The sequence below is a fragment of the Tamandua tetradactyla genome, chromosome 25 (assembly GCF_023851605.1).
Source record: "Tamandua tetradactyla isolate mTamTet1 chromosome 25, mTamTet1.pri, whole genome shotgun sequence".
Taxonomy (NCBI): domain Eukaryota; kingdom Metazoa; phylum Chordata; class Mammalia; order Pilosa; family Myrmecophagidae; genus Tamandua; species Tamandua tetradactyla.
Genome location: NC_135351.1, coordinates 28,991,885 through 29,018,744, shown reverse-complemented (window position 1 = coordinate 29,018,744; position 26,860 = coordinate 28,991,885). Strand labels below are relative to the sequence as shown.

Sequence of the window (26,860 nt, the reverse complement as noted above, 5' to 3'; positions counted from 1 at the left end):
TCACTTGGTTTTCCTTCCTTTTTATTTTTTAGAACTAATCATCTTCTAGCTGATCATAAAATGTTGCAGTTCTTTAAGGCTTTTTCCCACACTTCCCTTCCTTGTGTCTTATTGTCACCCTGGGCAGTCTCATCCATGCTAAGAATTGTAATCTCCATCTATATCTAGAGGATTGCTAAATTTTATAACTGGAGCCCAGACCCCACATGTGAATTGCTGACCTGTGTATCCATCCACCTTCTTATCATCTTCACTTTAGCACAGTTTCTGATTGCGAGGCATCTCCATCCACCTAGGAGCATTTCCAAACCCAAGAGGCACTCTGGACATCTGCCTCTCACTCACTTAGTATCCAAGCCTTGTCCAGTTCCTCTCCTAAAGCACACTCAAATTATCTGTCCATCTCCTGCCACCTCACTCCCCCGTGCCAGATTCCTTTTCCTGCTCCTGGCCCACACAATACCTACTCCAATCTATTCCCCAAATGCTGCCAGAGCAGCTTTTGAGAAAATAGAGCCCTGATTATGTCCCCTCCCATGAAAACACTTCCCATTGCCTTTAAGATAAAGACAATTATGCACCCTGGACCTACAATGCCCATATGTTCTTACTCCCTCCTCGCAAATCATACTCCCTTCACTTTCTGAACTCTGGCCACCCTCGATTGTTCCTCCTGCCACTGAACCTTTGCAGATGCTGTCCCCTCTTCCTAAAATGTCCTCCCCATTTGTCTCCTGCAAGAGTTAAGTATAGTTCTTCAGATCCCAGCTCCATAGATATTTTGTACCAGTGACCCTCCCTCAACCCTCAGACCAGTGCAGAGCCCTTATTATTTATTCTCATAGCCTCGTGTACCATTTGTGGTACCCACTGTTGTCATTTCACATTCATTTGTGTGATGCTTTGATTAAAGTCATGTCTTTCCCAGCTCCGTGAAGCTGCGTCTGACTTGGGACTCTGCCATGTCCTGGTTATGAGTTCATTAATATTCATTTCAAGGGGGTACAAGGGTGCTTCAGTGGTAGAATTCTCACCTACCATGTGGAGACCCAGGTTCATTCCCAGACCATGCAGTTCTCAAACAAACAAACAAAGAAATCAACAAAAACAAACAAACAAAAATCCAACAAATGGTGCTGCAATAAATAGCATTAAAAAAATTCATTTCATGCTTGATTCATTTAATTCATTGGTTCATTCAATGCTTTCAGTCCCCTTTCTGGCTCCTGAGTTACCCATATGGAAGTTCAATGAAAGCAGAAACACTATGCACATTCTCTAGACATTCAGTGTACGATGAAGCCAACACAGACCTTGTACATGTTTTTGGAAGATCTGTGAAGATAATGATGTGAACTTTGAATGAGGTCCACTGAATGGTGGATAGGAGCTCAACAGTCAGAGAAGCAGAGGAAGGGCATTTAGATGGTGATGGTAAGCAGGAACAAATTTTCAGGGGGACAGGAGAGAAATTGGACAGTGTCATTTCACTCAGATGCAAGGGATCTGCAGGCAGAGATCATCATGTTCACAAAGAAGGCAGTCATGAAAGGGTTAACTCTGGAAAGTGCTCAGGCACTACAGGTAATTACGGAGGTGGCTGTGATGCCAAAGCTAGCAGCCATAGACAGCAAGTTGATATAATCAAAGTCTACTACCCTCCAACCCCCACCCCTGATGGTTGCAGGACTTTCATTTCTCTTGTCCAAATGGATTCCGTTTGTGTAGTCTTTTCCTTCTTGGAGTTTTCCACACAGGCATCCTGTTCACACTATGCCTCAGAATAGTCCTGCAACCCTCCTCACTAGATGCAAAGACAGCTTTGCCTACTTTGGCCTCCTGATCCAGGACTTTGAGTTGTGTACACTGCAGTTTCTATTTTTTTCAGGCCTTCTTTTTATGACAACTCTCAGAATTTATCTTATGGATGTTTGGACACAGCTCCCCTTATAATTCAAAATTCTCACTCTTGTGGTTCTAGCTTTCTTTTTCTTCGCTGAAAAACTGTTCTCTAGCCCCTGATGATATTATCAGGAAGACAATGGAAAGAGTTGGAAAACATATAGAAATTCAAACACACTTAGGCTTTCAGAAGCTCACAGCTAAATAACTAACCCTTAGTTCTTTCTTATAAATTCTTATAAACTCTCCAAGCAGAATCTTCAGCATTGCATAGCCAAGATTCCTGAGAAAATATTGGAAGCAAAAGCCATTCAAATTGAATGACTTATCAGTCAAGCAGGCACAAAAGTAGAATATCTGTGAGGAAAAACAGTGAGCAACTACTCATGGGATCCATCACATCACTTAGTTTGCTCATAAGTGGGTGGATGTTTGCTCTTCAGCCCAGTCCTGGACATCCGCTTGGGCGAAGAAGAGGTAGAAGACCAGGCCTGATATGTTAATGGCAGCCAAAAGCAAGAAGTTGTTTCTCCAACCAAACTCTGAATCCTGGAAGCAGGAAATTGGAAGTCATTCACCATCATTCAATTCTTGTTCCTCCTGATTAACAAATGCTCTCTGTGGTAAGTTGAATTATGTCCCCCAGAAAACAGACAAACACATTTGTCCTTAATCTTAATCTCATTCCTGTGGGTGTGAACTCTTATAAATAGGCCCTTTGGAAAATTTTGTTTTTAGTTATGATGTGGCCAACTGAACAACTGAACCACAATGGTCTTAATCCTATTACTGGAAACCTTATAAAGAAGACACCATGGGGAAAAGCAGGAATTGAGACATCAGCAGGAACTCAGAAGAAAAAGAAGAGGGAAATGCCATGTGATGGAAAAGTTGGGGAACCCAAAGATTGCTGGCCAGGCAGAACACTACTTAACCCAGAAGGAAGCAATCCTTCTGGCTTCTGAAATCATGAGCCAATAAATTCCTGTGGTTAACCCAACCCATTGTGTGGTGTATGTGTTAGCACCCTGGAAAATGAAAACAGTTTTCCTCCATGTTCTACTGCCCTCTTCCCCAACTCTCTTCCAGCCATTGCAGACTTCTTGGTTGTTCCTAGAATATGCCAGTCACATTTCTGCCTTAAGGCTGTTATATTCTTTTTTCCCTCTGCTGGAATGCTCTTCCCCAAGATATCCATTGGATTCATTTCCTCAGCCCCTTCCAGTCCTTACTTAAATGTTACTTTGTTTGCCAGAACCACTTATTTAAAATAGAAATTTCACTTGTCTTATATACCCTACTTCTCTTTCCTGCTTTGTTCTTAGCACTTATCCCCATATAATCTACTGCATTTTTTACTTATTTCATTTGTTACCACGTGGGCAGGGACTTCTGTTTGTTTTATTCACTTAATAGTGCTTGGTACCTCTACTGTTTCACACATATCTGTTAAAGAAATGAGTGGATGAAAAAATGAATGAATGATAGGAGACAAGATCTGCTTGAGAATTTCCATTTTAAACAACTATTTCCTGAGAATATGTTAGTTAGTGACTGGAAGGAAATTGAAACTTTCAAAAAGGAAAGGGATTTTATGTCATAAAGAATTCCTTTTCTTTGTCTTTGTTCTTTTCCATTCATTTCCCCCAATTTACTGGTGGAAAACCACAGGAATGACACATACATCTTTCTATTTGAATAAGATTCTTGGGGAAATGCTCAAGTTATCAGGTGAATCTGTTTATTTTGAAATCTTTAAATACACCTTCTAAGATGGAAGGCTATGTGAATGTAAAAACATCATGCTAGCAGTACTGGTCAGGGAAGTTTCTGTGTTAACTGGTCATGAGCCAAAAGTCAAGGTGCAGGTTACTCCTTCACTCTGTTGTTCACTCAACATCTCACTCATTCATTCAGTAAATATTTGTAAAATGAATCAACTCATCCTAGTTTGTTGGAAACCTTCACGTTTTTAACGTGGAAAGTCTTGCATTAAGGGAAATCCCTCATTCCTGGGCAAACCAGGTTGGTTGGCCACCCTAAACTTTCAGAGAAATGCCTTGTTCATCACTAGAAAATTCGATGATTAGCATCATTCAATAAGAATTTACAAAACATATACAGTTGAGCACTCTCCCTCGCCTCATACCCTATGCATGTGGTGATTTCCCTACCTGAGCTGAGTCTTAGGTGGGAATGAGAACTCTTTGGGGATCAGGACTCTTCAGCTTTGAACTGAACCACATGGTAGAGGAAACAGAAATTCCCTCAGTCTGACTTCTACTGGATGACCATGATAAATCCTCCTTATACTCATTGAGGTCCTTCTTAGGACTGTTTAAATCCAAACTTATGCTCTCACCAGATGGATGAGAACTCCAGTAACTGTGGGTGAGATGGATCCAGCTGTGAATGCAGACATTTGTGTTATTCCTCTGAGAAAGCTAGCATACCTGTGAGAGAGAGAGAGAGGAAAACATTCCCTTGTAAGAAGAGGGTTAAATTTAGCTGCTCTTTTGCAACTTTTTGCTTCTCTCTGGGGAGACCTGGAGTTGTGATGACCCATGGTCAGATCTAAATGAAATGTACTGACTAATGATGAATATAATCTGCACTAGGGTTCGAGACTGCCAAGAGGGCAACTTGTGACATTGTTTGTAGAAAATGTACACATTGGGGCTTGCACCTGGTTTATGTGTTCTCTTGGTTTCTGCTGTTGAGCCTGATTTGCAGCCTTATTTTTAGTATAAAAGACCCCTCATTGGATGAGACAGTGGATCTCCTGAGACTAAGGTACCTCCTAAGTATGCTGGTGGTTCACCATCTGAAGGAGAAGTATGTTCTGTGTGGCTGTGAAAGGCTCCTGGAAGCTGCATCTGGTAGTCTCAGTCATCTCTGGTGTTTCTTCTACTTCTTTCTTCTGCTATACCATTTCATGTCCTGTGGAGTCTCATGAATCCTTTCAATTATCTGACCCTGTGTAATTGCTCCGTTTCTCAACAGAGAGATTTGGGTGAATCTCCCACAGTTGACTCGGATCATGGTACTGTGATGTTAAATGCCATTGAGCACTTTTGTTTCTGCCTGGAAAAACTAAGTTTACATTGAATGACCAACTCTAGGTTCCAGGTTGTTTGGCTGTGGGGCCAATGTTGACATTTTCCATGACCTGTTGCCCGTGCCACATTTTCCTGTGCTTCACAAAATGTTTAGGGCCACTAGACCTGAATATAGCTACCCTGAGGATGAGGCAAACGGGTCCTCCCTACCGAGGAGCAATATCCAAGATGTTAATCAAGCATCCTGAGACACAGAAGGAGTTGCTGGAAGCAGACAGTACCAGGAAAGCAATGGTGATGCTGTGGCTGGATCTGACCCAGTGCAGGGACCCGAGGAATATAGATGAGTTGATGGCCCCTGGGGCAGAACAATGGACACAGAATAAACAGGTGATCACCCTGAGCTCCCCACATCCACCCTTAAAACACACTGAGTCCTTACCAATGGCAGTGAAGAGTTTCCTTATGGTGAGAAGTCTGAGAATTTTTCTGGAGAGGAGAAAATCTGCAAGCACACCTTCAAGGATCATGCAGATAAAACCAGCAACAAATGGCAGCGTGGACAGAATCCCACTCTGTGAGGCAGAGGTCAGGTGAAGTGCGTGCTTGCACCCCCCCCCCCACACACACACACACTGTGACACTGGTTTCCATGTCTGTGATTCCTTATGTGCACGTCACTTTTACTCATATCACTTTTACTACAGCAATTAAAATGGGTCGATATTATTTTTATATGGGAGAAACATGCATATGGTGCAACTGCAAAAAAAGCACTAATGCTCTTTTCATATATAAAGGTACCCTGGAAACAAATATTGAACATTCCAAAACCCATGGGAAAATAGGCAAAGCATATTGACACACAAGTTACAGAAAAAGAAAAAGAAGTGGTTCCTGGAAATATTAAAAGACGAGAAATCCAATATCAAGCCACAGAGAGGGATCAGTTTTCTTGGGGTCAAACTGGCAATAATCTCAAAGTGTTTGACAGGCTCCCTGATGATGCCATAGGGAAACAGATACTAGCACATGTTAGTAGTGCTCTTTGAAGGGCTATTTGACTATATATAAAAAAGACTACTGTGCATATACCCTTTGATGCAGCAAGTATAACAAAAGGAGATTTTTCTCTAGAGAAATACTTTCACAAATGCAAAATGACAAGTAAACAAGGATGTCACTGAACCATTGTTCAAAAGATTGGAAACAACTAAATATTGTTCAGTAAGGAAGTTTAAGTACTAATATGAAAAGATCTCTAAGGTATATAAGTTGTAAAAAAAAAACAGTTTATGCAGCATAGGAGCATATGCAGCATACAATGTTTTGTGTAAAAAAAGTTGGGAAATAAAATGTACATTCATATTTGCTTACATTTTCATAAAGAAACATAGAAGAATATATAAGAAATTAGTGACAGGACAGATTAGGAATATGGGCAGGAGTAAGAATTTCCATTCAATTCCTTTTTATATAGTTTTTAAAATAGTGAACCTTGTTAATATATTATCAATTCAACCTCTAAACTAAAATACTATGAAAGAAAATACAAATAGAACTTTAGTCTCAAAGAAAAGGAGACCATCCAGTATTGTGCAGAATTCAAACAAAGGAAGGACTTAGCTAGCACCTGTCTCAAGCGGTTCGTTTTACAGGTAAGTGAATAAAGGCATGAGGACCGTGGCACATTATGTGAAGATATCCAGAGAGCAATGACACGCATCTAGAACTCTTGACTCAACTTGAATGGGATGTTCTACCATCTGCTTCCAACTTGTCTTTCCATTCATGTAGCAACCCTCCCCTCCTCAGCCATGGCTTCTGAGGGTGGGGAGCCAACTGGTCCCAGTTCAGAGGCAAATAATTCCCAGTAGCCAGCCTCAGGGTGTCCATTTCTCAGCACTGGCCTCCTCCTCATCTGGAGTTCCTCGCTTCTGTTCTCTAGCTAGAGGCTTCCACCCTCATTGCCTGCTTCTGGCCCTCCTCCTTTGGGAAAACCTAGAACGACTCCTTTGAGCTTTCTGCTCTTAGTACCTCCAGCCTGACTGCATCATGAGTCTCTGTAGTTCCCAGACTCTGACCGTGGCTAAGAAGGTGAACACTTTGTTGGTCAGTTAGTGTGTTTTCTCCAAAGGGGCTGAGTCAGTATGAGAAAGTTGCCTTTTGAGCATAATGGATGAGAGTGTAATAATGATCTGATGGCTTTGTGAATTGTTGCTAACAGGCTATCACATCTTTGAAAAAATTCAGAGAGCTGTACACAACTGTGCACTTTTCTAGACATATACTTGAAAAAAAATTTTAAAGCATTATCCACAAACTTAGACATAACTCCTATTTGGGAAGTTGTGTCCTGATGATATTGGCTTATTTTCAGCATATTTTGTTTACATTTCTCTATTACGGGCTTGCAGGCAGAATGTGTTTCATTATTGCTTTACTGCTTATGCTGCCAGCAGAGAGTCTTGTTTAGCAAATGTTGATTAGATTTAGTATAACATTTTTGCATGGTTCCTTTAAAAATAAGACATTCTATGAATGCCAAGCTGACATAGCATTCTTTCACCCTGAACCAATAAGAAGTAGACCACATTGAAATCAGTCAGAATTCAGGTTAGCCAAATTATATTTCCTACATGAAGGTCTTTGGTTTCACTATGCTGATTTTGTGGCCATTGGGGAGACAAGATTATATAATGAAACATTATTAAGAGAACAGAAAAAAAAACTTTCTTTGTACTTACATCTCTGAGGTTCATTTGCAGTTGAGAATTGATGTATGTTGGTATATATGCTGTTGTGATAGACAAACCCCAGTAGTAACAGAAATGAAAGACTATAATGGACCACAGTGGTAGGGACTTGAGCATAGCCTTAATGGGGAGAGACTTGCTTGGTGAATAGTCCTGTAAGAAAGCACATGCCAGTACAATCTCCACTAGAACACAGGAGCTCTACCCTACTATACATATCACCTCTGAGATATCCAGACAGGCACAGAGGGAAATGGCCAGGGGGGTCTTCAATATACCTGTTGGGCCAGTGAACACATGATGTATTCCTTCTCCGCGGTGCTGATAAAGGGATGATTCATAGGATCATCAAAAATGAAAGAAAACCAGAGAAGACAACAAGCACAGCCAATTCCACCTAGGAAAAAAGAGAATCCAGTAAGAACTGAATTAGATCTCTCAGTTTGATTATGCCCTGAGATGATTCTTGTGGTTGATAAAATGACAGGTCCCAATTCTCCACTTCCATCCTCCTCCCCCCATCAACACACTTGCAAGGGCCTAAGACAGATCAAGGGTATTTCCTCACCTTATTTCTTCATCCTTAGCTGTATAACATGCTTTTGCCAGTGCTATGGGGCAGTTCCGAGCTCATACGTAAGAAACACTGCATGTTTTTGTTTATATTCTTGGGTCTTGGCCATTGCCATGGGAAGAATATGTCTCAGCTAGCCTGTTGTCCAAGGCAGATGAGAGAATAGGGGACAGCTGTCCAGCCATCCCACAGAAATAGCAGAATAAATTATTGTTCTTTTAAACCACAATGTTTGGGAAAATTTTGAAGTACACCATTATTGAGGTCATAATTAACTGTTACAAGTTCTTAATGTGTTTGCCCCATGTGCCTGAATATGCTCTCGCTATTCAAGGACTAGTCAGCATCCTTCCTGTAGTCATACTTCTGCAAAGTTCCTTTCATCCTTAATTCTTTCTATATCTTACTTTTCTCAAAGCACTTCAGAGTTAGCAGCATATTATTACATGCAACTGATTGCCCAGACAACTTCTAGTTATTAATTGAAATGAACACTCAGCAAAGAAATTTCCTCTAATGTATGCATTATTATAATGTTGAAGAACTCATTACTATCAGCATTGAATGGCTATATGGCTGTGCTGAAATTTAAAGGATGTATGTCCCCTTGAAAAGCCATGCGTTGATCTAAATCCCATTTTGCTAAGGCAGAATAATCCCTATTCAATACTGATTGTTTGAAACTGTAATCAGATCATCTCCCTGGAGATGTGATTTAATCAAGAGTGGTTGTTAAACTGGATTAGGTGACGACATGTCTCCACCCATTTGGGTGGGTCTTGATAAGTTTCTGGAGTCCTATAAAAGAGGAAACATTTTGGAGAACGGAGGAGATTCAGAGACCAGAGAAGAATGACATAGCCACGAGGAGCAGAGAGCCCACAAGCCAGCGACCTTTGGAGATGAAGAAGGAAAATGCCTCCTGGGGAACTTCATGAAACTGGAAGCCAGGAGAGAAAGCTAGCAGATGATGCCATGTTCACCATGTGCCCTTCCAGCTGAGAGAGAAGCCCTGACTGTGTTCGCCATGTGCCTTCTCACTTGAGAGAGAAACCCTGAACTTCATCAGCCTTCTTGAACCAAGATATCTTTCCCTGGATGCCTTTGATTGGACATTTCTATAGACTTGTTGAAATTGGGACATTTTCTCAGCCTTAGAACTGTAAACTAGCAACTTAATAAATTCCCCTTTTTAAAAGCCAGTCCGTTTCTGATATATTGCATTCCAACAGCTAGTAAACTAAAACAGTGGCTCATCTTAAAATTCTCTTTTTTAGAATCTTGAAAAAGTTCTAATAATTCTCTACATTTGCTCTCTGTCATTTCCACATTCATTCACGAACATCACTGAGCAGCTACAACACACCAAGTGTTTAGCTAAAGTTTGAGAATATAAAGATGCAAAGACACGATTTTACCATTAAATGGACAGAAATACATATAAAAATTAGTAATATTGCACATTGGGGTTGGCAGATTTCAGTATTTAATAAAAAATATTTAACAAATTCCTACTATATACACGTTGTATACTGTTTCTCAAAACCATGAGCAGAGTAAGCTTCTCTCATTGTTGAACAGTATTTGTCAACTGCCCTCTTGAAGTTTCCATGGTGGTGGTGTTGAAAGTAGATGTGCTATCATAACCAATTTCACACACTTTTTTCTAGTGAGTATATAGGTCTGATTTTACAGGGACCCTGATCCAAGAGGACTGTTATTTAATGAAAACATCAGCGGGACTTACTGTAAGGAATCAGGCAATTTGCAGATAGGATTTTGAACAGAGAATGTTTTAAAATTCAAACATACATAAACATTAGCTGGGAGTAGCTGGATAGAACCCAATCAAGGTGAATAAAGGCAAAATTGAGAATTAGTAGAATATTACCTCTAGAACACTCCATGTGTCTTTGGGACCTTTCTGCAGCATCTTTCTGCATATTACTCCCACTCTTAAGCCTCATTCAGATGTGCTCTGCCCTGTAGTCTCAATTGGTTTACCCTACACTCCCTATAATCACTAATTTACCTCTGATTAGGTCACATTCCTAAAATATTATGATTGTTGTAATAATAGGAGAAATTAGAAAGAAGGTATTAAATAAATAAGTACGACTGACTAATATGACATTTTTCAACATCTTATAAAAGAAATTGCTCTGGGACCCTTGTGGGTTCACTTTAGAAGCAAGAAGGCATGTTATGATGCCCTTATAATAATGTTATTCTAGTTACATAGGCCACTAAAATTTAAACACTGATTTGCAAGACAACAATATTCACAACATGATTAGTCCTGAACATTATCAACTGATGGTTATAGACACATCAATATCTATTAGGATTTGGTTAACCATAGCTAACCACAATCAAAAAATCATGCCCAGACTTTTGGTCAGAAAAGATGGCAGCATAAGATGTTCCAAGGTGTCATTCCTTTAAAGAATTCTGCAAAGATTAAATGGCAAAATGTCAGAAGAGAGTCCTGCATGTCCAAGTGACATTAAGGTAAAGGAATTAAACTCTCCAGTCAAAAGGCAGAGATTAACAGAATGGATAAAAAAGCATTGTAAACTATAAACACCATAAGGGACACACTTTAAATTCAAAGACACAAGTAGGTTGAAAGAGAAAGGGTGCAGAAAAATATTCTTTGTGTTCTAGTTTGCTAGCTGCCAGAATGCAAAATACCAGAAACAGAGTGGCTTTTAAAAAGGGGAATTTAATAAGTTGCTAGTTTACAGTTCTAAAGCCGAGAAAATGTCCCAATTACAACAGATCTATAGAAATGTCTGATCAAAGGCATCCAGGGAAAGATACCTTGGTTCAAGAAGGCCGATGAAGTTCAGGGTTTCTCTCTCAAGTGAGAAGGCACATGGTGAACATAGTCAGGGCTTCTCTCTCAGCTGGAAGGGCACATGGTGAACACAGTCGGGGTTCTTCTCATCTGAAAGGACACATGGCAGACACGGCATCATCTGCTAGCTTATTCTCCTGGCTTCCTGTTTCATGAAGCTCCATGAGAGACATTTTCCTTCTTCATCTCCAAGGGTCGCTGGCTGGTGGACTTCGCTTCTCATGGCTATGTCATTCTGCTCTGCTCTATCTAAATCTCTTTCACTCTCTATAATGTTTCCTCTTTTATAGGACTCCAGTAAGCCAATCAAGACCCACCCAAATGGGTGGAGACACATTTCCCCTAATCCAGCTAAACAACCACTCTTGATTGGGAGAGATCTCCAGGGAGATGATCTAATTACAGATTCAAACATACAGTATTGAATAAGGATTATTCTGCCATTTTATGAAATGAGATTTTGATTAAAACATGGCTTTTCTAGGGTCCATACTTCCTTTCAAACCAGCACACTTTGCAAAAAATAACCAAAAGAAAACTGGGTTATCTATTCTAATGTCAAATAAAATTTATTTTAAACTGGTTAAAGGGTTAGTACAACAGGAAGACATAACAATTATAAATATACGTGCACCTAATGGCAGAGGCCCAAAATATGAAGCAAATATTGACACATCTGAAGGGCAAAATAGATGGTTCTACATTAATAGTAGGAGATTTTAATATATTACTTTTAATAATGGATAGAACATTTAGACAAAACTCAATAAAGAGACTGAAGACTTGAAACAATACTGTAAATCAACTAGACCTAATATACATATATAGAACACTTTACTCAACAGCAGCAAAATACACATATGGGTTATTCTCCAGAACAGACCACATGTTAGGTCATAAAACAAGTCTCAATGAATAAAAAAATAATGAAATCATACAGTGTATCATATCTGACCACAGTGAAGCTAGAAATCAATAACAGACAAGAACTGGAAGATTCACAAGTAAGTGGAAATTTAAAAACAAACAAACAATAGGTCAAGGATGAAATCACAAAGGAAATTTTAAAATATCTTGAAACAAATGGAAACCAACACAAAACATTCCAAAACTTATGGGATGCAGCAAAGGCAATACAGTGATAGAAGTTTATAGCTCTAAATGCTTCCTTAAAAAAGAAAATGGGGCGGGCCGCGGTGGCTCAGCGGGCAAGAGTGCTTGCCTGCCGTGCCGGAGGACCCCGGTTCGATTCCCGGCCCCAGCCCATGTAACAAACAAACAAACAAACAAAATATAATAAAACAAGAAAATGTTTAAAAATGTTTCCCTTTCTTCCTCCCTTCCTTCCTTCTCTGTCTTTCCTTCCTTTCCTCCCTCTCTCTTTAAAAAAAAAAAAAAAAAAAAAAAAAAAAAAAGAAAATGATCTCAAATCAGAGACCTAACATTTTACCTAGAAAAGAAAAACCAAACCCAAAGTGAGCAAAAGAAAGGAGACAATAAAGATTAGAGTGGAGAGAAATGAAATAGATGATAAAAAAACAATACAGAGAATCAGCAAAACCAAAGTTTGTTCTTTGAAAAAAATCTGCAAAATTGGCAAACCTTTAGCTAGCCCTACAAAAAAAAAAAAGATAGAGGACACAAATAATTAAAATCAGGAATGAAAAAGGGTGATATTCCAGTTTGCTAGCTGCCAGAATGCAATATACCAGAAACCAAATGGCTTTTAAAAAGTGGAATTTAATAAGTTGCAAGTTAACAATTTTTAGGTTGTGAAAATATCCCAATTAAAGCACAAGTCTATAGAAATGTTCAATCTAAGGCATCCAGGGAACTATACCTTGATTCAAGAAAACCAATGAAGTTCAGGATTTCTCTCTTGAATGGAAAGGCTCATGGCAAACACAGTGTCATCTGCTAGCTTCCTCTCCAGGCCTCTTGTTTCATGAAGCTCCCCGAGAGGCATTTTCCTTCTTCATCTCCAAAAGTCACTGGCTGGTGGACTCTCTGCTTCTTGTGGCTATGTCGTTCTGAAGCTTCTCCAAAAGCTTCCTCTTTTATAGGATTCCAGTCAAGACCCACATAGAATGGGTGAAGAAACATCTCCACCTAATCAAATTTACTGCCCACACTTGATTGAGCCACATCTCTGTGGAGATCATCTAATTAAAGTTTCCAGCATACAGTGCTGAATAGGGATTAGAAAAAAACAGATGTCTTTACGAAATGGGATTAGATTTAAAACATGACTTTTCTAGGGTACATAAATCCTTTCAAACCAGCACAGGAGATATCACTACTGACCCCATAGAAATAAAAAGTATTTTAAGAGGATTCTATGAACAACGTAGGCCAATAAATTAGATAATCTAGATGAAATGGGCAAATTCTCAGAACACACAGACCTCCTATACAGACTGAAGAAGAACTAGAAGATCTCCATAGACCTATAATAAGCAAAACTTGAACCAGTAATCAAAAACTTCCCAACAATGAAAACCACAGGACCAGATGACTTCACTGATGAGATTTATCATACATTCAAAGAAGAATTAACACCAATTATGTGCAATGTCTTCCAAAAAATTGAAAAGGAAAGAATACTTTCTAACTTATTCTCTGAGGTCAGCATCACCCTAATACCAAAGCCAGACAAAGATGCCAAAGCAAAAAAATATATAGACTAATATCCTTCTCAAATATAGATACATAAGTCCTCAACAAAACACTTAAAGAATTATACATCATAATCAATGGGTTCATGTGTGCAAGGGTGGTTTAACACAACAAAGTCAATTAACGTGGCACATCACATTAAAATAATGGCTAATCATATAAATTGATACCCAAAAAAAAGGCATTTGACCAAATCCAGCACCCCTTCTTGATATAAATGCTCAGCAAACAAGAAGTACAAGGAAACTTGCTCAACATGAAAAAGAAAACATGAAAAAACTTAACATCATAATTATTGGTGAAAAACTAAAATATTTCCTTCTAGATCAGGAACAAGACAAGGATGTCCATTGTCACCACTATTATTCAACATTGTTTTGAACATCCTAGTGAGAGCAATAAGGAAAGAAAAGGAAATAAAGGGCATTCAACTTTGAAAGGTAGAAGTAAACCTCTCTCTATTTGCATATTTCATGATCTATTTACAGAAAATCCTGGAAAATCCACAACAAAGTTACTAGAGCTAATAAAGAAATTCTACAATGTGGCGGGGTATAAGATCAACATGCAAAAATTCAGTGGTGTTTCTATACATTAGCAGTGAACAATCTGAAGAGGAAACCATTTGCAACAGCAACTTAAGTAATCAAATATCTAGGAATAAATTTAACGAAGGATGCAAAGGACTTGTGCATGAAAAACTACAAAGCATTGCTCACAGAAATTAAAGAAGACGTAAGTGAACCCAAATGGCCAAAACCATCCTGAAAAAGAAGAACAAAGTTAGAGGACTCATACTTCCTGGTTTAAAACTTACTACAAAGCTGTGACAATCAAAACAGTGTGGTACTGGTACAAGGACAGACTTATAGACCAATGGAATTGAACTGAAAATTCAGACATCAACCCTCACATCTATAGCCAATTGATTTTTGACAAGAGTGCTAAGGGCCCTCAAGAGGGAAAGAGTTGCCTCTTCAATAAATGGTGCTGAGAAAACTGGATATCTATGTGCAAAAGAAAGGAATGTAGATTCTTACTTCATGCCGTATACAAAAATTACCTCCAAATGAATCAAAGACCTAAATATAAGACCCAAAACTGTAAAACTCCTACCAGAAAACAAGGGAAACATCTTCAGTACTTTATGTGAGGTAATGGGTTCTTGAACCTTACACCAAAAACCTGAACAGCAAAATAAAATAATAGACAAATGAGACTTCATCAGAATTTTAAAATTTTGAGCATCAGATGACTTTATCATGAAAGTAATAAGACAACCTACTGAATGAGAGAAAATATTTGGAAGCCACATATCTGATAAGGATTTAATATATCAAGCAATCCGACAGCTCAACAACAAAAAGACAAATATTCCCACTAAAAAAATGAGCAAATGACTTGAATAAACATTTCTCCAAAGGAGATAAACAAATGACCAATAAGTACATGAAAAGATGTTCAATATCATGAGCCATTAGGGAAAATCACATCAAAACCATAAGATACCATTTCATACCCACAAGAATGGTTACTATTTTAAAAAATGGAAAATAACAAATGTTGGAAAGAATGTGGAAAAAATGGAAACATTTGGTTGCTGTTGATGGGAATGTAAAATGGTGCAGGCACTATGGAAAATAATCTACTAGTTTCTCTGAAAGTTAAGTATAGAATTATCATATGACCCGGCAGTCCCACTTTTAGGTATATATCCCAAAGAATTGAAAGCAGCAACTCTAACAGAAGTTTTTACACCCATGTTCATAGTTGCATTATTCACAATTTCCAAGTGTCCATCAACAGATGAATGGATAAACAAAATGTGGTATAAACATAAAATGGGAAATTATTCATTCATAAGAAGGAATGAAGTTGTGATACATGCTGCAACATGGATAAATCTTGAAGATATCGTATTGAGTGAAATGAGCCAGACACTAAAGAACAGATATTGTATGATCTAACTTGTATAAAATAATTAGAATTTTGCAAATTCATAGAGTCGGAAACTAGAATACAAGTTATCAGGGTCTGGAGTTGGGGTACAGGATGGGGTGTTAATACTTACTTGATAGAAAATTTCCATTTGGGGTAATAGAAAAATCTGGGTAATGGATGGTGGTGATGCTAGCACAGCACTCAGAACGTAATTAACACCACTGTATTGTATATTTGAAGGTGGTTAAAGTGGGGAATTTTGGATTATATCTATTTTACCAGAATGAAAATGAAAACAAAAAGCAGATCTATACCACACACAAAGAGTGAAACCTAAACTATGGACTCTAATTTTAGTATAATTATAATAATGTTATCTCATCATTGTAACAAAGGTACCACACAGCAAAATGTTAATGATAAGGAAACTGTGTTCACAGGGTGTGAGACGTATATAGAAAATTTGTATTTTCTGCATGGTTTTTTTGTAAGCCTACAACTACTCTAATAAAACAATAATTATGCCTAGAGTTCTCTGTCATCAAATAAAATTCTGAGATTTAAAAAGCAAAAACTCACCAAAGATATAGAAGACATTAGGCCACCCGATGGTATGGCAGATTTCACCACCGGTAAGGATGATGATGCAGGTTCCCAGGAGTGTCCCTGAACAGAAGATGTGAGGATGCTTTGGGTAAGGGGGTGTGAGCTTCAATCCAGATTATATATGTTCAAACCTTGTACCTTCACTCAGTGGCTGTGTGATCTTTGACAGTTTTTTAGTCTCTTTGGGTCTCAATTTCATTGTGCATAAGATGGGGATAATTATATGTAATTGACTGGTAAGGTTTTTCTGTGGCTAAAATGAAATAATATATGTAAAACATTTACAAGAATGTTTGGCACATATAAGCAGGGTTTTTTTAGAGTTGTAAAGGTGGGAGGGGAAGATTTTATTATAATGTATAGAATTGCAAGCAGAGATATGCAGTTTTTAAGAAATTCAGCATATTTCTTTCATTGCTTCTGAAATTCTCATTTTTCAGCAAATATTTATTGATGTCTACCATGTGCCAACCACTTTTCTCAATTCTGGGAAGATATAAAGATGAGTGTGGTATCACAAAATGTGATAAACTAGAGCACAGACAACAGAACAACTAACTATTTGGGGAATAAAGATATTTAAGAGACATTTAAGCTGGCTATTGAAGGACAAAGTTTGCCATCTAAAGATGAACATTTCAAACAGAATTAACAAAGCATCCCAAGGTGTACTGAATGAATAGCAAACAGTTTAATGTAGCTGAGGTGAAGAATGGATGAAGTGATAAGAAATAAAGCTGGAAATAACATGTTAAGGCTTTTGAAATTTAACCTGTAGGCAATGGGAGGACATCTAAAGTTTTCTTTGAAAAGAAAGTTATAATCAGATTCTTATTTCAAAATTCCTATGCCACTCAGGTAACAATGAATTGCAAAGGGAAAAAACTGAAGGTAGGGAAACTAATTAGAAGAGTGTGAACTAAAATAAGAAGTTCTGAGAGCCTGAACTAAATAAGTGGCCGTGAAATTAAGAGGAAGAGAATAATTTAGGTTAAAGGGATCCCATTATTTCTAGTGCCAAGCACATTACCTGGCAGGTTGTGGGCCCTCAAACAATAATTATTGACTAATCATATTTTAGAGACTTCCCTAGGATTTAACCTTTCACTGTACAGAACAGTCAGTGAAGATAGGGACTGCCTGTCAATTCTGTACCCAGCACCTATCACAGAATATAACATATTGCCTGGCTTAGAGTAGGAATTCCATAATTATTTGTTACAACTGACATACTCTCCAGTCATTTTTTTCTGTCCTACCCTAAGAACTATATCACTTGTTTGAGAATTATAAGCATTCAGTTTCAACAGTATAGGATAGTGGATTAGAGCAAGGACTATGGAGCCAAGGTCTTAGTTCTGTTGATATGCCCTAGCAAAGTACTCATGGACAGTGTGTATAAGAAGAGGACTAGCATAGCAATTACCTGATGTTGCAATGCCATTGAGTTGACTCCTTTCCGCCGGTGGAGCCCACTTGGCCCAGATTGAATACTGACCTGTCAATACAATAACCTGAAAAGAGAAAAATACCATTCTTGGATATCTGTCTGAGGTCATTCTGGAACCCGTATCTCACTCATACTTAGAAAATGTGTTGATACCTTGGCTATGCCTTGAACAACCAGAACGATCACAAGCTGGGTCACTCCAGCATCAGCTGCCAGTGGAATCAAGAGGCTCATGATGGAAGATATGAACAAACCAGCTCCAACCACATACTTAGCGCCCCATATTCCAGCCACATAGCCACTTGGGACTGGAGCCAAGAGGGAGCCATAATAGGCAGAGCTAAGGATGATCCCCTGGATTTCTGGGTTCCAGTCATACACAGGGGCCTAGAGAAGAGAGAGAATCCCATTGTTTGTCTTTGGTAAGCAGTTGACAGGCTTTATTGTGAGGACTCGAGAGGCAAAAGAATAATTGGCAGTTCCCTTTTATCTTTCCAATTCCTCTATTGCACCAGTTTCATAAAAAAAATTAAATAAATATAGATTGAAATGCTAGTGATCAGTGAAAGGGAGTGGTAAGGGGTATAGAAAAAAATAAGGGAAACAAAGGCTAAAATATATTGGGTAGATGGAAATACTAGCAGTTAATGAGAGGGAGGGGTGAGGGGTTTGGCATGTAAGAGTTTTTTCCTTTTTTCTTTTTATTTCTTTTTCTGAATTGATGCAAATTTTCTAAGAAATGATCATGGTGAAGAATATAAAACTATGTGATGATATTGTGAGTTATTGTTTATACACCAAGAATAGAATGATCATATGGTAAGAATGTTTGTGTTTGTATGTTGTTACATTTTTTAAAAATTAAAAAAAAAAACTAAATTTATGTCCAATACACTCTTTCCCTTCACCTGACAGAACTGACTGATGAAAATACGTATAAAGAAGAAAACGTCATACACAAGGTTATAAGAAATGTGGAAGGTTAGAAGAAAAAGTAGACATAATCTGTGAAACTTTTTGTGGTGATTTTCATTATCGTAAGGGAAGATTTATGCATACCTGTCTATTAAAAAGTAAAATCTATTTCCATCATTCTAACTTAGACCCTGGTTACACTCATAGATAGTGAGTAGGGATAAAATATCCTTAGACATATATTACGTTCTTGTTTTCTCCCTGGCACCACATAGTAGATGCTCAACAAATATTTACTGGGTAAATGAATCATACCCTTATTTAAGATAACCTCTTAAGTCAAACCGTTCGAGTCAAAGAAAGAATCTACAGTTTCATTAAACTCACCACTGCCTTAGAGTCCTTGAGAGTTTCATTCCAGTAGTCCTGGAAGTCAGGGGAAGGGCTTTCTGTGGAGACATTGGACTGGCCGGGCGGAACTGAGTGCTTCACCATTGCTGGTATGACAATGCTCATGCCCATGTGATGGGTAAAAATCACAAAATTAGAGAGCTGCAAGATGATGGCCTGCCCGTGTCGAACTGAACAAAAGCCTGAGACAAGAGGGCACAAAAATCCTAATTGGAACGCTTCCCTCCCGCCTTTCTTGTATCAGGAAGAGAGAGAAAACTGGCATCTTTCTGTGAGGTAGAAAGAGCATATGCTGCTCTGCACTCTCTGGGGGCCCGTTCCCCTGGGAAGTGACGGGAGAAGGGAGCCCGCTTTGCACTACGGCTCAGTGACCAGGACCAATGCGAGGAATTGGCCAAAACAAAGATTCAGCAGGCGTTTCCAGACTGGGACATGACTCCCAGGGGTGTCAATCTCCCTGACAATGTAGGACTTTACTCCCTGGATGAGCCGGGACCCAGCATCATGGGATTGAGAAAGCTTTCTTGACCAAAAGGGGAAAGAGAGAAATGAGACAAAATAAAGTATCAGTGGTTTAGAGATTTCTAACAGAATCGAGAGGCTATCCTGGAAGTTATTCTTACGTATTATATAGATATCCCTTTCTAAGTTTAGGTGTATTGGAGTGGCTAGAGGGAAGTACCTGAAACTGTTAACTGTGGGCCAATAGCCTTGATTCTTGAAGATAATTGTATAACTATATACAATGTGTGACCATGTGATTGTGAAAACCTTTTATTCAGGATATGGACATATGAGGAAAAAAAAAAGTAAAAAAATAAATAAATAATCAGTGGGAGGAAAAGGAATAAAAAATAATTAGGTAAATTGCAATACAAATGAAAGGGAAGGGTAAGGAGTAAGGCATGTATGTTTCTGTGTTTTGTTTTGTTTTGTTTCTTTTTTCTTTCTCTTATTCTGGAGTGATGCAAATGTTCTAAAAATGATCCTGGTGATGAATATACAACTACGTGATAATTATGTGAGCCATTGATTGTATACTTTGGATGGACTATATGGTATGGGAAGATATCTCAATAGAAAATGTTTTTTTAAAAAAAGTTTTCCAGGCTGGGCTCTGGGATGAGCTGATGAGGTAGGAATGGAAATAAGCAGATTTAGAGAAAGAAGTGGCTAGGAGTAGTGACTGAGCAGACAGAGAGTGAGAGAGTAGGTACTTGGTGATGATTTCCGAGAGACCCCTTGTACAGCTGAAATTCTCCAAGGTGCAACTTTCACCTGGGTAACAGGGAAGATTAATGCATTTGGGGGCTGGAGAGAGATGAGACTGGAAAAGTATGAGCTAGGGTTAGACTGTAGAAGTATTTGAACTTTATCTTGATACTGTAATCTAGACTTGCACAAAATTTGCCCATGTTCTATGGGAGCCCTGAGGTTGAGTCCAGGCATGTTGCTTTGGCAATGGCTGGAAGCATTGGATAAACGATCCCAGAGAAAGCCCAGAGCGGATCTGTGAAATCACTTGTCTTCAGAGCTTGTGGGTGCACTGTTCCCTGGGTCTCGCAGGTTGCAAAAGCACTTAGAAAAGCAAGGACTGTTTTGTACCGTGTAGTGATTGCTCTTGCTAAATTTCAGGAATTGACAGTCAGCTCCTCTCCTTTGGGAAGCATTTAGTCAGGCTCCCAGCCACAAAATTCTACACTGGATTTCATCAATGTCACATGGAGATGGCAGATTAAATTAAGGAAGATGCCACATTTATAGTCTTGCCTGCTTCTAGCCAAGGACAGGGATGTCTTCTCATGTATCCAAGTATTTCTGTCCCACGGTAGAGTTAAGTCCCACACAGTTTTTTTAAGTACTGGTTATTGTTTCCATAACTGAGTTCTTTCTCCTGTCATATGCATCAGTTTTTACCTTGGGTTTTGACTTAAAAAAAAGTAAAAATGATCATATCCAAACAATGAAAAAATAGTAGATTATGTTTGTGTTTGTAACACTTATTTCATCCTCGTGGTTAATTCTATTCGCTGGCATTTTTTAAACAATGTTCAGTAAGAGCGCTAAGTTCTGGGCACTCCTGTCATATCCAAATTCACTGGAAATGTTTCTCACATTACACCACTCGTTAATTCACACTAGTCGTTAGATTGTGATAGCGACATATATAATCAAGGAACAATATCAAAACATTAGTGTTATTACCTCTTATGCATACTTTATTCACATTTCTTCAAATTTTACCTACTGTCTTCTTTCTGTTCCTGTTTCTATCCAGGGTTTCACACCATGTTTAGACGTTCTGTCTGCTTAGGTTCCTCTTGGCTGGACTGGTTTCTCAGCCTTTCCTTGTTTTCGAGGACCCTGGAGAGTTTTGAGGAGTCCTGGTCTAGAGTACTGGTATTTATAAGATGTCTCTCTGCTGAAATTTGTCTGATGTTTTCCTTATGATTAGCCCGGGGTTTTGGGTTTAAGGGAGAAAGACTCACTATGACTTAGTGTTGATCTCAGTCACAAGTGTCTGCCTGATATCTACAGTGTAAAGTTTCTCTCTTTCTTTCCTCCTTTGCATGCTGTACTCTGGGAGGAACTCACATGCCTCATGCACACTTAAGGAGTGAGGGGTCAGGCCATACATAAATTATTTTGGAATTCTTCATGGGATACATAGACATCTTTTGCCCCCCACAATATTGCCACCGCATGACCCCCTGTCCTCAAACCAGCAAAAGTGCCCTCATGCCAGGGGTTCAATACGTGGGAGTAAAATCACACACAATTGGCTTTGTGTGGTACAAGACTGGAGAGGTGAGCCACAAGGGACTTCTGTAACTACTTTAGAACAAAGAAAAGAAAAATGAAAGTGGAGGGGGGCATGTAGCTGTGGGTAGGAAGGAGGAAAGATTTCTCCCACCATTTCAGGGGACCCTAAGTCCTCTTCCATTTTAATTCTGCAGTGGCATTGCAGAATGGAGGCGAAGTCCAATTGGGAGGAAATGTTTGATTTCAGTGAGTCAGACATGTTTTCTTCTGTGCTGTTGCAAAGATCCCCAGCTGCTGAGCAGAGCTCTTTAATAACACAGATGAGTCGTTGAGGGGAAAGTGCCAGGGATGGGTCCTTGGATGCTTTACCTACCCTGGGCTGCAGATCGTGGGTGACCTGGCCTTGTGTGCAGTTTGTATGGCCTCTGACTGGTCACGGAAAGTGGGGAGCATGATGGGAGTCTCGTCAGCTCTTGGCATCCTCTTGATTTCATTCAAATTGTATTACATCTGTCAGTGAGCCTTTGAGTTTCAAATGTGTGGTAGGAATACTTCCCTAATTTCCATGTGGATGGAGGTACTTTCTCAAAAAATGTCACACTTGCTCTATTTATTTCTGTGACTTTGAGAAAGGGCCATATTGTCAACTGGCCTTTCTGGTTGGTGGGGGTATTTTGATAGACAGGGAGAAAGAAAACTGCCTGATGCTGTTTTTTAATTCTCAGTGCCATCCTGATTTTCTGTGATCACCACAGTAACAGAGGAGCCAATACCTAGAAACAACATCCCTCAGACTACCACACAAACAGGATTCAACTGGACTCTGGTTTTGGGGTGTGCTGCCACTATCATGTCTGGTGGCAGCTGTGGGCAGGGATGGGATTTGAGAATCAGTCATGGTAGATGTGGGGTTTCTGCTGGTGGCTTCTGGGTGTCCTCCTGAAAATCACCCCCTTTGTGTTCCGCATAGCTGGGATCACTAACAGTATCTCATCCTGCACCTGTGCCTTTCCTGAAAATGGCTAAACTGGCCTTTCTTCCTCCAGCCTTCCAGAGTCTGTGGAAGCTTCTAGTACTAAACTCTTTTTACTTGGAATGTCTAGAGTAACTTCTGGTTTTCTGACTGATCCCAGACCAATACCTCGTGGACATCTGGAGGAAAAGCAGATGGGAAGGTCAGTGCCATGTAGCCTCTGTGCCAGCCCCATGAACCCTTTTTGAGCCTGGAATAAAAATGACCTCTGGTAGAACCTGGAGGTCCAGTTGTTTTCCCTCAGGATCTTCAGGGATACTGGAACATAAGCAGCTTCCTTTGGCACCCATGGGGGAGGGGACATCTCCCCACTTCCCATGGAGACCTTGGTTTAGTTTTGTGAGTGTCTGAGAAGCACAGCAATGTCCAGCAAAGATGTCAGGAGCCTTTGAGAGCACTGGTAGCCAGAGAAAGTGCCAGCAGTACCTGGACGGTGTGCTGCAGAGGACCCAGCAGTGCCCAGTTCGCATGGGCCAGAGAGAGGGATTCACGGGAGGTTAATGTTGGACATCAACTGACAGAGCAGTCACTAGGGTTTAGCCAGTATTTGGAGACTCAACAAAATAACCAGGTGGAACACTGAGGAGTCGTTGGGGTTCTAGCTTATCAGGTAGGGTGAGGCTTTGGCAAAAGAGGACCAATACTATTCGCATGATGCCATTTGTAACCACAGGCTGGGGAAAAATGGGTGAGGAAAGTGTTGCCTGATCTAGCTGTAACTGACGGGGTAAAAATGCTTAACAATGCTATAGAATTCTTGACCTCAGGTGCTAGCAGAGGTTGTTGTGTAACACCAAAAGAGAGTTAAGGTGACGTTGATTCTGGTGTTACCCAAGAGGGGTCCCATGAGGAGGGTTTTACCTTTCCTGGTGGTGTGCGTGGGAGCCACATGTGAATTACTGTGGTTGGATACACCTCCCGCTGTGGCCTGGCCACCTGCTGGAGTAGGCATTTTTGTTTTCTCCTCCCAGGGACTGGCCTTCACTTACTGAAATGAAAGAATGCAAAGGAAGCAAATACAGAGAGATAAGGGCCCTGGATTGCATAGACTACTGACCCAATCCTTGTCTCTAAAATTGAGGAGGAAATGTTTGTGGGAAAAGTGTTAGATTAGGGCACAGGAAGCCTGGTTTGTCATCCTGACTCTGTCACTTACCAGTTGTGTAGCCCTTGGGGTTACCCTGAGTCTCGGCCTCTCTAAAGTGAGGAATCTGACATGTGGATCTTTCCAGTTCTGTGCTCCCATCTCTCTAAACTGTATTAGTACAAAGTGGATGGTGAAATCTAACAACCTTATTTGAAAATTCATTTGCAAGGTTTCAGCGGACTAAATTACCTGAAAAAATTACTATGAACACCTGATATACTAAATGAAATATAATAAGCATATTTTAAAATGCTTACCTCCAAAGATAGTCAGAGACAGCTACATGGATGAAAGGAAAAGTTAGAGGCAGGGCCTAAAACTCTTCGGTGGTTCTAGGATTGGACATGTGGGAGGCACCAATTTCAGCAAATAGGGACTTAAGCTCAGGACCCCTGTGGGGATGGGGGATGACATCCATTGTAGGCTAGGAATTAATAACTGAGATCCTAGTACAGAGCCAGAAGCCTCAAAGGGCTTCTCACTTAGTTGAAGTGGTAATAGTGAGACAGTGAGACAGTAATGACTCTTTTCTACGTTGTCTGGAGCTCTAGTTTGAGCATTAAAATCTTCCCCTGAAAATTCATAACTATATCATGGAGAGTTGGGTGCCAGAATTCACACCGTGTGCATTGTCTGAGAAACTGACCCAAGAATTGGGCCCAGGCTGGTCTGTTCAATTCAGATCATATAAAATTACCGCAGATGAAGCTCCACTTAATATGAGCCCAAAATCTAAAATGATAAACACTTTAAGAAGAGATCCATCCAAAAGAAGTCATCTGTAGGATTAAATTGCTATAGGGATTAGACTGTTGAGCATTTCTAAACATAGAACAAACCAATAAAGACATTATGTAAGTATGGTTAAAATGTTTGATGTGATGAAAGATAGACTCTCAAACATTAGAAGAGACCAAAACATCATGAAAAATAGACCTGGCAGAATTAAGAAAGATATTACTTGAAATACAGAAAGAAAAATGTTGATATTGAAATTTAAAACTAAGTGGCTATATTGAACTAATGGGAGAATTAGTGAACTAGAAGGTAGAGCTGAGTATACAGAATACAGCTCAGTGAGATAACGAAGCAAACTAAAGCGATACGGAATATGGACTAAAAAGACTAACATATGTTGAATAGCACTTCTAGGAGAAGAAAATAAAGAGAATGGGGAAGAAGCAATTCCTTTTTTCAGGAAGTTTTCCACAATAGATGAAACACAAGATTTCTCAATGAATTTAATTTAAAAGACTTCTCAGACTTAGGAATCATAGTGGCTCACAAGCCAGAAAAGTGAAACTAAATTTATACCTAAGCATATCATAAAGATATTGAAGAATATAAAAATAGCATTTATTTATAACAACAGACATCATAAAAGATCCTTGATAGAATGGGAGAAACCCTTACAGCACAATATCAATCAGATACAAGAGTGGTATCATTTTCTGTGCACTTACAAACATATGTGTACACATAAAATACATAATGCAAGATCTCTGAAGGATTCTTGAAATTACCCCATAAGAGGAGGAATCAACATTGTATATCCATCCCACCCAGATAGCATCAAAATTGAACCATAAGATTTCCAGCCAAAAACGGTATTCACTGCCTCTTACCTCCTCTGTCTCCCCTGCCACCAGCCCCGGGAGGATCCAAAGCCTTGTCTAGCAAGAGCCATCCGGGGAGGAGCAGACAGAGAGGGGGAACAAGAAACCAAACCAAACTCCTCCCTCTCCCAAGCTGAGGAGGGAAGAAGTTTTAATTTTAAATAAAGTTTGGGGGTTTGTGTATTTCATTGCACTGAATCTATTGATTATAAGATGATATTATTTGGAGAGTGAGAAATAACCATTAGACATGACTATCTACAAATTATTAGAGCAGAGCAGATATAAAGGGAAGTGAGAATGGGGTAAGGGTTGTTGGTGAAATGAAATTGTTTTCCACTTGCATTCTATAATGTACTACTTCTATTAGTATAAAAGCATGTGTATATCTACTTCTTTGATGATGTTTTTAGCTTTTAGTGGAAATGTATATATGTATACACTCTCTCACTCTCTCTTTACTAGAAACCAGACTGAATATTCTGCTACAAAAATAATTTACTTATCTTTTCTATCCACACCTTAGGGCAATGAATTTAATTTAAAGGATTATAATAGTCATAAGAATTGAAGACATACTTTTCAGGGTAAAATATTTCCCCGGGATTTTCACCTACACCACCAACTCTTGTAGTGTGCTAGCACCTAAGAGTTCACTGACTGCTAGGTCAAGCATTGATTCAGTAAATATTTGTTGAATCTGTGAATGGTACTCTAGCTCTTTCTCTTGTATCTATGAAAGAAGGACTTAGTTCTCATTAGATTGCCCCCTCCCTATAGTACTTATTAAACAGAAGGATTGTCTGGTTTTGTTTTGTTTTTGTAATAAGCATTAATGGTTTTGTTGTAGGTAACAAGGGCAGTGGAAGTTAACAGTAGGAGGTGAAGATGGGACAAACCCATTACAGGGTAGAGATGTGTGTCACCTTATGAAGGTGACATCTCAGGAGGGGCACAATATGAAAAACTAGGGATGATATGTGCTATGAAGAAAGCAAATGAGTTACAGACAAGTAACTAACATCACGAGAGGAGATAAATCATTATATCTCATCTACCTGTGTGTGAGAAGGTTCTGTTTGAGCTGAAATATGAACAGAGAGAAGAAAGCAGCTCTGAAGAAGAACATTCCAGGTAGGGTTGTCATTTTT

General features: G+C 39.3%; 1 protein-coding gene across 1 annotated transcript; it reads right to left on the bottom strand.

The window, feature by feature from the left end:
• Window positions 1–1,169: 1,169 nt before the first annotated feature.
• LOC143668914 (putative small intestine urate exporter) lies at window positions 1,170–25,760 on the bottom strand. Its single transcript, XM_077143529.1, has 12 exons — window positions 25,719–25,760; window positions 23,808–23,934; window positions 19,127–19,332; window positions 17,978–18,211; window positions 17,801–17,888; window positions 16,348–16,434; window positions 7,996–8,114; window positions 7,709–7,870; window positions 5,404–5,536; window positions 5,172–5,319; window positions 4,265–4,355; window positions 1,170–2,451 (listed from the first exon to the last, which is right to left on the bottom strand). The coding sequence occupies exons 2-12, from the start codon at window positions 23,896–23,898 to the stop codon at window positions 2,317–2,319; spliced, it is 1,494 nt and encodes a 497-aa protein (XP_076999644.1). The 5' UTR covers window positions 23,899–23,934; window positions 25,719–25,760; the 3' UTR covers window positions 1,170–2,316.
• Between the last annotated feature and the right edge of the window lie 1,100 nt (window positions 25,761–26,860).

Bases quoted from the DNA above. Each gene is read 5' to 3' on its own strand.
- LOC143668914 (XM_077143529.1), bottom strand. From the start codon at position 23,898: ATGCCTACTCCAGCAGGTGGCCAGGCCACAGCGGGAGGTGTATCCAAC. The intron at 19,333-23,807 runs GTAAAACCCTCC...CTCTTGTCTCAG, and splicing joins CACGCACACCACCAGGAAAG to GCTTTTGTTCAGTTCGACAC. The intron at 8,115-16,347 runs GTGAGTTTTTGC...CTTTTTTCCTAG, and splicing joins TAATGTCTTCTATATCTTTG to GTGGAATTGGCTGTGCTTGT.